Below are 12,088 nucleotides of genomic sequence, written 5' to 3'. Positions count from 1 at the left end.
CTCGACTGGCGTCTTGGTGTCGGAAATGGGAGGGAGGGCGCCGGGGGACCCCGACGGTCGCGCCTGGGGCCTGCGTCTCTGGCTCCCCGCGGTTCAGGGCCCCGGTCCGGGCGCGGTCCCCGCCGCCGGAATCCCGCAGGGGGCGAGGGAGGGGGCAGCAGGGCGGGCTGCGAGGAGAGTAATCTCCGCTTCCAAACAGAGCTGGGAGCGCACCGCGGGTGGACTGAAGAGATTTCTTTTTTTTTTTAAGATTTTATTTATTTGAAAGAAAGAGAATACAAACGGGGAGGAGCAGAGGGGAAGGGAGAAGCCGACTTACCCGCTCAGCAGGGAGCCTGATGTGGGGCTCCGTCCCCAGGCCCTGGGATCATGGCCAGAGCCCAAGGCAGCCGCTTGGCGGACTGAGCCACTCAGGTGCCCCGGGAGGAACGTTCAAAAACCCAAAGGATAAGGTGGGGTGGGCCTGACGGCACCCAGAGGAGCGGGAGGCGGCCGGCGGCGCCTGAGTGACTCCCCTGCCTTTGGAAGGAGGCGTGAGCGCCCCTGACGGGCCTTCAGTCTCCACGGAGCTGGACTCCAAAGCCCCGGAGGCCACAGGTGCTCAGACAAGGTGGCCAGGCTGCGGTGCCCCCAGCTGGCCTGCTCTGGCCTGTGCGGGAGAGGAACTTGGCAGTGCTGGGCCTCTTGCAGGACAGGGGTTCAGGAGAGCCCGCAACCACAGAAATGACCACAAGATGCAAAAGCTTCCTACAAACAGAATCCTCAACCGTTTGTCATCTGTTCCTGGACCAAAAACCCTATTGGGAATCAAGAGAGCTTAATTCCTCTTCCCCAAAACATGCTGTCACTTATCCATGCCACTGGGCAAGCAACTTCAGAAGGTGCATGGCCACACTCCTACTCTAAGTAAAACAGGAACAGATCACTCCCTGTTAGTGAGGGGAAAAAAATGTAATTTTTATGGCTTTCTCTCGAACTGGAGAACTACAGAGCACTGCCCCAGTATGTGGGTTTCACAGGATAGAGAGAAAAAAACATACTGAAGAGAACTGTTAAGGTTTTCTTTATATAAATTACAAAAACAGGCAAAACTAAGCTATGGTGCTAGAAGTCTTGGGTGGAGTGGTGACTGGAGGGGACCCAAGGGCAGTTCCAGAGTGCTTGTCATATTCTGTTTCCTGGTCTGCGAGCTGGTGGAACAGGAGTGGTTATTTTCAGAAAACAACTCAGTATGCATGTGATTTGTTGACTTTTATATGTATATTATATTTGAATAAAAGGTTTTAAAAATGAAAAAAGTATCATTACTGCTAAGATGAATGGAGAGAATAGAGATGAAGCTTTTGGGGTTTTTTAAGTGCTTATCATTTTATTTTTTATTAAGTCATCGCTACACCCAAAGTGGGACTTGAATTCATGACCCTGAGAACAAGAGTCACGTGCTCCACAGACTCAGCCAGCCAAGTGTCCCTGACATAAGGCTTTTGAAAACTCCAGTGGCCTTTTGCAACCTGGTCCATGGTTCTTTTTGTTCTTTTGGAGGTTTTTTGCTTTTAGTTTATTGATTTTTGTTTTTAGATTTCACATATAAGTGAAACCATATGATGTTTATCTTTTTCTGTTTGGCTTATTTCACTTGGCGTAATACCTTCTAGGTCTATCCATGTTGTCACAAATGGCAAGATCTCACCCTTTTTCATGACTGAACAATATTCCACTGGATAGACTGTGGTTCTTGCTGAGGCCATGAGAGCAGGCCCTCCTTCCACCCCACATCCAGGGGAATTAGTCACTGAAAGGGACACAAGATGACTCAAAGTTCAAACCAACTATGGTGAAGGATGTGATGCACATAAATGGATTTTTAAAAATATTTTATTATTTATTCATAAGAGACACAGAGAGAGAGGCAGAGACATAGGCTTCCTGTGGGGAGCCAGTTGCAGAACTGGATCCCAGGACCCCGGGATCACAACCTGAGCCAAAGGCAGATGCTCAACCACTGAGCCACCCAGGTGGCCCACAATTGGATATTTGAGGATGGTTGCAGAGTTCTGTGTCCTTCAGGAACCACACAGCTGGGAGGGCTAGAGCGAGGGGTGACTGTGCTCCTCACTTACAGACATCAGGTGACGGATTTGTGTTTTCCAAGTTGGAATGTTCACTCACCGCCTTAGCAGGAAGTCTGAGATCTCCCCTCTGAGACCTCTTTCTCTCCCCTGAGAGAGAAACAGGCTCCCTGCAAGGAGCCTGATGTGGGACTCAATCCCAAGACCCCAGGATCACAACCTGAGCCAAAGGCAGATGCTCAACCACTGAGCCACCAGGTGCCCTACTTCATGATATTAATATATTGTTGAATTTTGTTTTGCAGCTTGCGTGTGTGTGATAACAGTCTGTGGTCATGGTTTTTGTTGTTGTAGTATTTAAAATTTAATTAATATATTATTATCATATATGATTATTAATATAGTATCAAAATTAGTTATTCTTATTTTAATTCCAGTATAGTTAACATACAGTTAACTGTATGTTAACATATTAGTTTTGGTGTACAATACAGTGATTCAACACTTCCATACAATACCCAGTGCTTATCACAAGTGCACTCCCTCATCCAGATCACCTGCTTCACCCATCCCCCCACTCACCTCCCCTCTGGTGACCACCCCTTTGTTCTTTATGGTTAAGAGTCTGTTTCTTGGTTTGTCTCTTTTTTTTTGTCTCCTTGCTTATTTGTTTTGTTTCTTAAAATTCCACATATGAGTGAAATCATATGGTATTTGTCTTTCTCTGATTTATTTCACTTAGCATTATACTTTCTAGCTCCATCCAAGTTGTTGCAAATGGCAAGATTTCATTCTTTCTTATGGTTGAATAATATTCCATTGTATATATATACCGCATCTTCTTTTTTAAAAAATTTATTTTATTTATTTATGATAGTCATATATATATAGAGAGAGAGAGGCAGAGACACAGGCAGAGGGAGAAGCAGGCTCCTTGCACCGGGAGCCTGACGTGGGATTCGATCCCGGGTCTCCAGGATCACGCCCTGGGCCAAAGGCAGGCGCCAAACCGCTGCGCCACCCAGGGATCCCCTATACCACATCTTCTTTATCCATCTATCAATAGATGGACATTTGGGTTGCTTCCATAATCTCATAACAAAAGCTAAAAACCAGAAAGACTGTGGCAAAGGTAAATGTTTTGATATGAAAAGATACCCCAAATTTACTTTGTCAAAAATAATGTAAATTAGGACATATAGATTATGTAAATAATACTAATTTGTAAAACAACAGCTGTGTGAAGCTTTAGGACAAAGGTGTTCCAGTCTGAAAGCTATACTTTCTTTCTTTTTTTTTTTTTTAGTGTAAGCTCTAAGCCCAATGTGAGGCTGAACTCATGACCCAGAGATTAAAAGTCACATGCTTCACTGACTGAGCCAGTTGGGCCGCCCCAGTCTGAAAATTATAAACAGCAACTTCATCATTGAACATGTATTTCTATGATTTTTTTTTGTATTTCTATGATTGATTTTTCTGCCATACAGTCTTATCGAGGACCTCCAGTACAATTCCTAAGGGCAGTAATTTCAATTTTCTGTAGGGGTCCCTATGCATAGGTTAAGCAAGCTGGCTTCTCTTCCATATCTAAGTTTAGTGTAGTTTAGTCTTTAAATCTGGAGTGGTATGAAAATATACCAAAAGTTTTCCAGCATCATGATTTTCCATGGGGCAGAGTTCAGGGATATTTCTTTCCCATTCCTAACATTTCCTTTTTGCATCCCTGAGGTAACACTCCTCCAAGGGGAGAAAGTAGCCGAAGTGGGCTTGCAGAGAAGGAATGATGCATACAGTCCACCCCTTCCTCTCCGGCCTCTTGGGATCAGGCTGCTAGCCCAGGAAGCAGGTGCTGGCAACAGAGCAAGTGCGTGGAAAAGCAAAGGAGCAGGAAAGCCTTGGTAAGAGGGTCCAGCTCCCTGTGCCTAGGACAGTAAACATCTCCAACCATCATCCTTATGGAGCCCACTTGCCAGCAGCAGAAATCACATTCTCTGACATCAGCTCTACCAATAATAGAAGTAGTATTGTGAAATAAAATCTTTAAAAGGGGGGGCACCTGGGTGTCTTAGCTGTTGAGCACCTGCCTTCAGTTCAGGTCATGATCCGGGAGTCCTGAGATCAAGCTCCACAACAGGCTCCCCCCGCAGGGAATCTGCTTCTCCCTCTGCCTATGTCTCTGTCTCTCTCTGTGTGTCTCTCATGAATTAATAAATAAAATCTAAAAAAAAAATTAGTATTGTAATCTCCATATGTCAGGTTCTTTTGTGTCATTTTTCAGTTGTTGCAGAATTCAGGGCTTAAGGTAAGGTGAGGCTGCTGTAATAAAAACACTGAAATAATGGGACGCCTGGGTGGCTCAGCCTGCCTTCGGCCCAGGTCCAAATCCCACGGTCCCAGGATCGGGCTCCCTGCATGGACCCTGCTTCTCCCTCTGCCTATGTCTCTGCCTCTCTCTCTCTGTGTCTCTCATGAATAAGTAAATAAAATCTTAAAACAAAACAAAAAACCCCCACCGAAATAGTAAGGAGGCTTCAGGGGCTTCTAGAAGGTAGATGTTTCTCTGTCTCCTATCAGCCTGAGATGAGCATTCCTGGCTTTGTCCCACCCTGTTACTTAAGGATCCAGATTTCTTCTGTCATAGTTCTGGCACCTTCTAGTCCTTGTCATTGTCTGATGCTTGAGGTGAGGATGCTGCAGACTCCAACAGGTGGGAAAGGAAAGAGCATAGAGGAGACACACCCACTGTTTTAAGACCTCAAGTTCACTATCCCTTTTGCTCACACTTTATTAACAAAAGCATTGTCATACAGACACACCTCACTGCAAAGAAAGCTGGAAAATGTGGCTATAATTCTGTTGCTATGAATTCCAATCAAACTCCCAGAAACGTTTGTTTGTTCGTTTGCTTGTTTGCTGGGGGGAGGGGCTGTAGAAATCATTAAGTTGATTCCAAAATTTATATGGCAGCAGAACTAAAATAGCCAAACCAATTCTGCAAGAGAACAAAGTTGGAAGAGTCACGCTACCTGATTTCCAGACTTACCATAAAGCTACCATATTGAAGACAAGATGGTAGTGGATAAATGATAGCGCTACAGACCAATAGAATGGACAAAGGAATCCAGAAATAGATCTTCACGTATATGATCAAATGATTTTGAGGAAGTTATTATGATAATTCAAAGGGGGGATGCCTGGGTGGCTCAGTAATTGAACATCTGCCTTCAGCCCAGGGCATGATCCTGGAGTTCTGGGATCGAGTCCCACATCACGCTCCCTGCGAGGAGCCTGCTTCTCTCTCTGCCTGTGTCTCTGCCTCTGTCTCTTTCATGAATAAATAAATAAATCTTTAAAAAAAAAAGATAATTCAAAGGGAAAAAAGTAGTCCTTTCAACAAGCAGTGATGGAACAAATGGATATCCAGATGCAAAAAATGAACTGCAACCCTAACTTGCACCAACACAACTCAGAATGGATCAATGTTCAAATTCTACTCTGTTTAAAACTTACACAGTTTCGGTGATTACCAATACAGCCACTCCAAACATTTACGTAAAAGTTATTGTGTGAATATAGCTAGTTATTTCACTTGGATGAGTACTGGGATTTGTTGGGTTAAATGGTAAGGAAAAGCATAACTTTGTGAAAAACTATTGAACATTTTTCCAGAGTGGTTGAATGAATTTGCATCTTCACCAGCAATATATGAGAGTCCCAATTACTCCCTATCCTTGTCAGCACCTGATATTGTCAGCATTTTTAAAAGTCTTTGTAATGAATCTCTCATTGTGATTTTAACTTGCATTTCCTTAACAACTAATGATGTTCAACATCTTGACATGTCTTTATTTGCCATCTACAGATCTTGTTAGGTGATGTATCTTTTTACATCTTTTGCCCATTTATTTAATTTAATCTCTCTCTACATCCAACATGGGTGGGGCTCGAACTCACAACCACGAGATCAATAATCACATGCTCTACCTACTGAGCCAGCCAAATGCCCCAACAATCCAACTTTCTTAAGATTTTATTTATTTATTCATGAGAGACACAGAGAGAGAGAGAGGCAGAGACACAGGCAGAGGGAGAAGCAGGCTCCCTGCAGGGAGCCTGATGTGGGACTTGATCCCATCCTGGGACTCCAGGATTACATATGCCCAGAGCTGAAAGAAGACTCTCAAAACCACTGAGCCACCCCGGCGTCCCCAATCCAACTTTTTATTTTATTTTATTTTATTTTTATTTTTATTTTTTATGATAGTCACAGAGAGAGAGAGAGAGAGAGGCAGAGACATAGGCAGAGGGAGAAGCAGGCTCCATGCACCGGGAGCCCGACATGGGACTCGATCCAGGGTCTCCAGGATCACGCCCTGGGCCAAAGGCAGGCGCTAAACCGCTGTGCCACCCAGGGATCCCTCAATCCAACTTTTTAAATGGACAAAAGATTTAGGATGCCCAGCAGGCTCAGTCGCTAGAGCATATGACTCTTGATCTCAAGGTTGTGAATTCAAGCCCCATGTCGGGTGTAGAGATTACTTAAAATCTTAAAAATTATAATAAAATTAAAATGTTGAATTGTTTTCTGAGTATGGAGTTTTGAGAAGTCCTTATATATTCTGTGTGTCAGTCCCTGATAAGCTCTGTGAGTTGTAAATCTTTCCTTCCAGTCTGTGTCTTACCTCTTCATTCTTTTGAAGAACAGAAGTTCTTAATTTTGGTGAATTCCAAACATATCAAATTTATTCTTTTACGGACCGTCCTTTTGGTGTCAGAGCTAAGAAATCTTTGCATTTTTCAAGTTTGTAAATGATTTCTCCCATGATTTCTTCAAGATGCTTTAGAGTTTTAGGTTTTATATTTAGGGTATACGATCCATTTTTACTTAAACCAGCTGCCTCTTTCCATCTCCCTGTGTCCTGGAGGGTTACTAAGATCCTATTAGGTCTGGTCCTGCCCCTGTCCTACCAAGACCTGGGGACAGGTGCCAGATAGGCCACACCAGGAGTCCATGGCAGGGATAGAAGCCCACATGGCTCCTGCCCTCCCTCGACACTTAATCCCGCTGAGCACTGAGCCAGGTCAGGGGTGACAGCAAACTGGAGCTCTAGGACCAGAAAAGAGCCTGACCTTGGGTTGACACCAGGACCCTGGCCAGGTCTGACTGAGGCTGACTCATGACACTCTACCCTAAGGCTGGGTGTTGGTGCCAGGGCTCAGAGTGACTGCTCTCTGCCTGCGCTTCCTCCTGGCCTCTAAATCAGTGGAAGGTTCCAGAGGAGATGCAGCCTCTTGTTGCCCCAAGGCCTGCACCAAGAAATCCCAAGGACAGGATGTAAAGAACAGAGGAGGCAGAGAGAGAGGGAGGAAGGTGAGAGGGCAGGGGGATGTAATGGGACAAGGAGGGAAGCAAAAGAGAGCCCAGGAGCTGAGGGATGGGGGAAGACAGCCAAGTGAAGAGCAAAGAGGATAAAGGGAATAGAGTGGACAGAGAAGGACAGAAGGACACAGAATTTAACTCATCGGTTAAATGCCAGTGAACATCTGCCCTGAAGCTGCATGTGTCAAAGGGTAGAAGGTCCTAATGTGAGTGTGCTCGGTGTGTGCGTGTGTGTGCACGTGTGTGTGTGTGTGTGTGTGTGTGTGTGTGTGTGACTGTCCAAGATCAAGTCCGCCGTGTTTCTCTGAGGGTCTGTGGTCCTGAATGTGTATCTCAGGGTCTCTACCTGTAACCGGTCAAGAATCACCAGGCATGTGGCTAATGATTATTTACTAGTCCGTGTCTGGGTTAGTGTGTGATTCGTGGCTGCATGGAAGGGGGGGGCATGTAGCTAGGGTGTCAGTGGGCTCTGCCTCCCACTCTGGCTGAAGGGCTCCCTTACCTTCTTCCTGGACAGACACTACCTGCCCTCTCTCTGCTGGGTCTGAGGTGATTTTGCTGCCCCCTGCTCACCCCTGAACACACACACATACACGCACAGAGCACAGCCCTGGATGAACTAGAAGACTAGAAATCTGGGGAGTTGGTGGATTCCTGAAGCTGTGCCTCAGTCTCTTGGGAGGTAGATGGGGACCGGAACCTGGTCACCCCGTGGCTCCCCTTTGGCCTTTCTCACTCTTCCCTCTGACGCTCTGAACATCTCTCTCTCCATCATTGGGCTTTCTCTGTGTTCTTTTGGAATCTTGTCCACCGTCTTTCCCTCTCCTTGCCTTCCCTTCTGTCCCCCTGCCGGAGTGTTCCCTACCCAGCCCCCTGCCCCTCCGCCATCCCCCCCGGTCGCCGGGCCCGGTTCCCCCCAAGGACTGTGCCCAGCCAAGACCACTTCCCCCGCGGATCCCGGACTGGCTGGGGCGGGTGAGGGAGGGGTGTCCGCGCCCGCTCCCCACCCCCGGACACCGACACAGACACTCGCGGGTGCATTTTAAAAGGTTTATTTCTGCAGGCTGGGGGGGGGGGGGGCGGGGGCCGGGCCGGGCGGGCGGCTCAGTAGACGCCGGGCGGCGCGGGCTCGGCGGGCTCGGGCGCCCCCGCCAGCTGCACCAGCCGCAGCAGCAAGGCTCCGGTCGGCCCGTCCAGCTGGGTCGCGTTGCTCCGGTCGCTGGCGCGGGCGCGGCGGTGCAAGCCGGCTCCCTCCCGGCACTCGGGCTCGGTCACGCAGCTCTCTGCGGGGGCCACGGGCTGAGCGCGGCGCGGGCGGGACCCAGGTCGCCCCCCCCCCCCGCACCCGGGGACCGCCGCGCCCGCCACCCCCTGGCCCCCGCCCTGACCCCGGGCCACCCACCGTCGTTGCAGCAGATGCCGGCGGCGGCGCAGCGACCCCCGCTCCCGCACGGCGTGCGGCCCGACTGGCAGGGCGACGGCAGGTAGTTCTCCTCCTGGCAGCGCAGCGCCTCGGCCGTGCCCACGAAGCAGCCCAGCTCGTCGCCGCAGCAGATGCTGGGCCCGAAGCAGCGCCCTTTGCCCCCGGGGCCGCAGGGGAGGCACTGGCGGGAGGGCGGGAGCGGGGTGAGCGCGGGGCCCGCGAGGCCGGGGCGCAGGCCGCCCCAGTCCCCGGGATTTCAGGTGACTGAGGACAGGCCCTCAGCATGCTCCCCTTTCGTTGAGCGAGGCTCCCTCGGTGGGCCCCAGCCCTTTCTCTCGGCTCTGGGGTGCACCGCCACCCAGCTGCCACCCTTGCCCCAAGGCAGGCCTCCTTCCCCTGCCCCCATCACTCAAACTCGGTCTCTAGCACCCACGGCCCCAGCAGAGGGTCCTTCCTCCGGTTTCCTGTCCAGCGTCGCAAGCTGCTGGGCCTCTGGGTCCAGACCTCAGCTCCCGGCCGCAGTGCCCTAACTGTGGGTGGCATCAGCCCAAGCCCCCAGGTACAGGCATGGGGCACCTCACTGACTCAGGCTTCCAAAGGTGCCAAGCAGAGGGAAGGGTAGTCTGTGGGGGCGGCCCTCGGACCCACTCTAGTTTGTTCCATAGCTCAAAATGAAGCCACCTGTGGCCTGGGCCTGACTGAGCCTGGTCATTGGATTTCCTTTGGCTCTGCTGAAGATGGAATAAAAGGGAATTGACTGGACATGCAGCGCAGGAGAATTGGGCTAGGTTCCCAGCAGAACTTCCTGGCAGGAGGTGGCACCCTCACTACCACAAGCTCAGAGCAATGGCCAGCTTCTGTGTGGGGCCCCCGGGGGGCCTGTGGCTAGTAGAGGGGGAAGGCCTCCATACTGGCTAGGACAGAGGCGGTCGTTGCTGCGAGGCCCTCCCTCCCTCACACAGGATGCCTTGCTGTCCAGTTGTCCTGATCTGCCCCAAGCCCCGTTCCTGGAGAAACACCGTCTTGCCTGCAGCCCTTGCCCGGATGGGGATGGTGCCCAGGAAGTCCTGCAGCCCGTCCTCGCCTGCCCGGCAGCCTGGCCCCCTCTGCCCAGCCATGCCAAGCCTCCTTTCTGCGGGGCTCTTCCCCTAAAGCCTGCCTCTCCCACCACTTCCCTCCTTCCCAGCCCCTCACTGTAGAGCCAGCCCAGGAGCTCTGTCCCCTCAGGCAGCCCTGAGATGGGCCACGGTCGTACCTGTCTCAGCTCCAGATCAGACATGGCCCTCTTGCCACCCCTAGGACAGTTCTGGAAGTAGCAGGCGGAGGTGAAGGCCAGCAGGCCCAGGAAGCAGGCGGGTAGCAGCATGGTGTCCGGCATCCTGGTGCAGGTGGGCACAGTGTGCGAGGCTGCTGTGCCGACTGTGCTGCGCTGCCCTCGCTGGCTGCCTATTTATGTCCGCAGGTATTCCCTTGGAGACGACGTGGTCGCCACCCCCCTCCCCAGCGACTCCCCAGGAGCCCACGACCGCCAGGTCCCCAGGCGTCAGCAGTGATTCAGGCATCTGGGGATGCACGTGGACCTGTCTGTGGGGGGGCCTGATGGGGAGGGGTGCGGGCCTCCGTGCTGTCACTGGCAGGCGTGTGGCTGCGGTGTGACAGGAGCTGCTGTGACCATGACTGTGGCTCTCTGGATCTGGGGAGACAGACGGATGGGAGCAGGGGGTCTTGTGGAGACCATCCCCGACCTTTCTGGCTGCCCAGAAGAGGCTTGGGGTCAGTGGGCCCGGCCCCAGACACAGCCCCCTGAGGAGGTGGAGGGGGCCTGAGGGGCTAGTGTGCAAGGAGCATGGTCGGCCCCGGCCCAGAAAGGATGGAACAGGGTCAGGTGTGCAAAACCCCATCAGGAGACTTAGCCTCAGGAGAGGATAAGTGACCAAGGACAGCACACACCCAGGGGGCTTTGTCCCCACTGCATTAGCAAAGGAAATGGCTGTCTGCAGCTTAACGTCAGACAGAGCAACTGCAGCCATGAAGCAAGGGACCAACATGGATTCTGGGGAGTGGGCAGGCTTGTGGGGGAAGCTGAGGACACCCCCTCACACACACACACACACCCAGAGCAGGATTCAGACCCAGTAAGGTTCAAAGGTGGGGGGAAAGCCACCTGCTGCAATTCCCAGCCCTACAAGGACCCCAGTTTATGCGGCCCCGGGCAGGTACCATCTCAGGCCTAGGGTGGAAGTGGAGGCACAGGAGCTTTGGTGTTGGGGGACTGGAGGAGCCACTGCCCATTGAGCCTTGCCTGAGAAAACAAACTTTGGTTCATGCCCCCAAGCTGGTGGGATAAAGGTACAATCTCCATTTCCTGGGCTGCCGGAGTGCCCTGCTGGTCCTTGGAGCCAGGCTGGCCATCCTCCTCCTCTCAGGATCTGTTCCGCTCCCAGCTCTCCCAGCCCCGGGCCCTTTGCCTCCTCTTCGGGGTGCCACAGGAAAGTTCTGGCTGCCTTCTCCCCACCAAGTGCTGTAAGGGATCTGGCGTCCCAGGGAGGGACCTCTCACACTCAAGATCTGATGCCAGGCTTTTCAGGAACATCCCCTACAGACTGTGAGGATCCTGGAGCCTGAAGCCTGTCAGAATCTGGCCTCTGTTGCTCAAAACTTCATGACTCAGGCAGGTTACCTGACTTCTCTGTGCCTCATCCTCTCCCAGTGTAATGTTAGGAATTTACTAACTAGTAGCCACTTTATAGGGTTGTGAAGACTGAAATAATGGAATATATAAGAGCTTTAGGAAAGTTCCTGCACCATCATAAAGCTAAGTAATAACAGTGTTGTGTTATTGATGCCATTATTCTTATTAAGAGCTGAAGAGAGTCTTCCAGAGAGAACAGCTTCCTGGGCTAACCCAGGAGGGACATTTTCATTCCTGTTATGGGGCTTAGAGAGAAGCTGGGCCCAAATTATTGCTCCCTTGAAACTCTTGGTTATGGTAGAGGCCATATGCCTCGTTTAGGCCAGCTGTGTGGCTTTGGCCTGGCACCTTACCCTCTCTGCACTTCAGGTCCAAGTTATCATCTGAAAATGAACGGGGCTATACTAACTGAAGGGGTCAGGGCCTGGGACAGGCCAGGACACCCATGTGCCAACTATCTGTGTCTACCAGGATCATCAGTCTAAGAGTTGCCTCCCACACCAGGCCCCCTTGAAGACCCCAAA

At 51.1% G+C, this 12,088-nt stretch overlaps 1 protein-coding gene across 1 annotated transcript; it reads right to left on the bottom strand.

The window, feature by feature from the left end:
• Window positions 1-8,553: 8,553 nt before the first annotated feature.
• On the bottom strand, window positions 8,554-10,313 carry AVP (arginine vasopressin). Its single transcript, XM_072799751.1, has 3 exons — window positions 10,128-10,313; window positions 8,852-9,053; window positions 8,554-8,732 (listed from the first exon to the last, which is right to left on the bottom strand). The coding sequence occupies exons 1-3, from the start codon at window positions 10,248-10,250 to the stop codon at window positions 8,554-8,556; spliced, it is 504 nt and encodes a 167-aa protein (XP_072655852.1). The 5' UTR covers window positions 10,251-10,313.
• Window positions 10,314-12,088: the final 1,775 nt, after the last annotated feature.

The sequence above is a fragment of the Canis lupus genome, chromosome 26, assembly GCF_048164855.1.
Source record: "Canis lupus baileyi chromosome 26, mCanLup2.hap1, whole genome shotgun sequence".
Taxonomy (NCBI): Eukaryota; Metazoa; Chordata; class Mammalia; order Carnivora; family Canidae; genus Canis; species Canis lupus.
The sequence above is the reverse complement of the archived record's forward strand: the minus strand, read 5'-3'. Positions and strand labels throughout refer to the sequence as shown.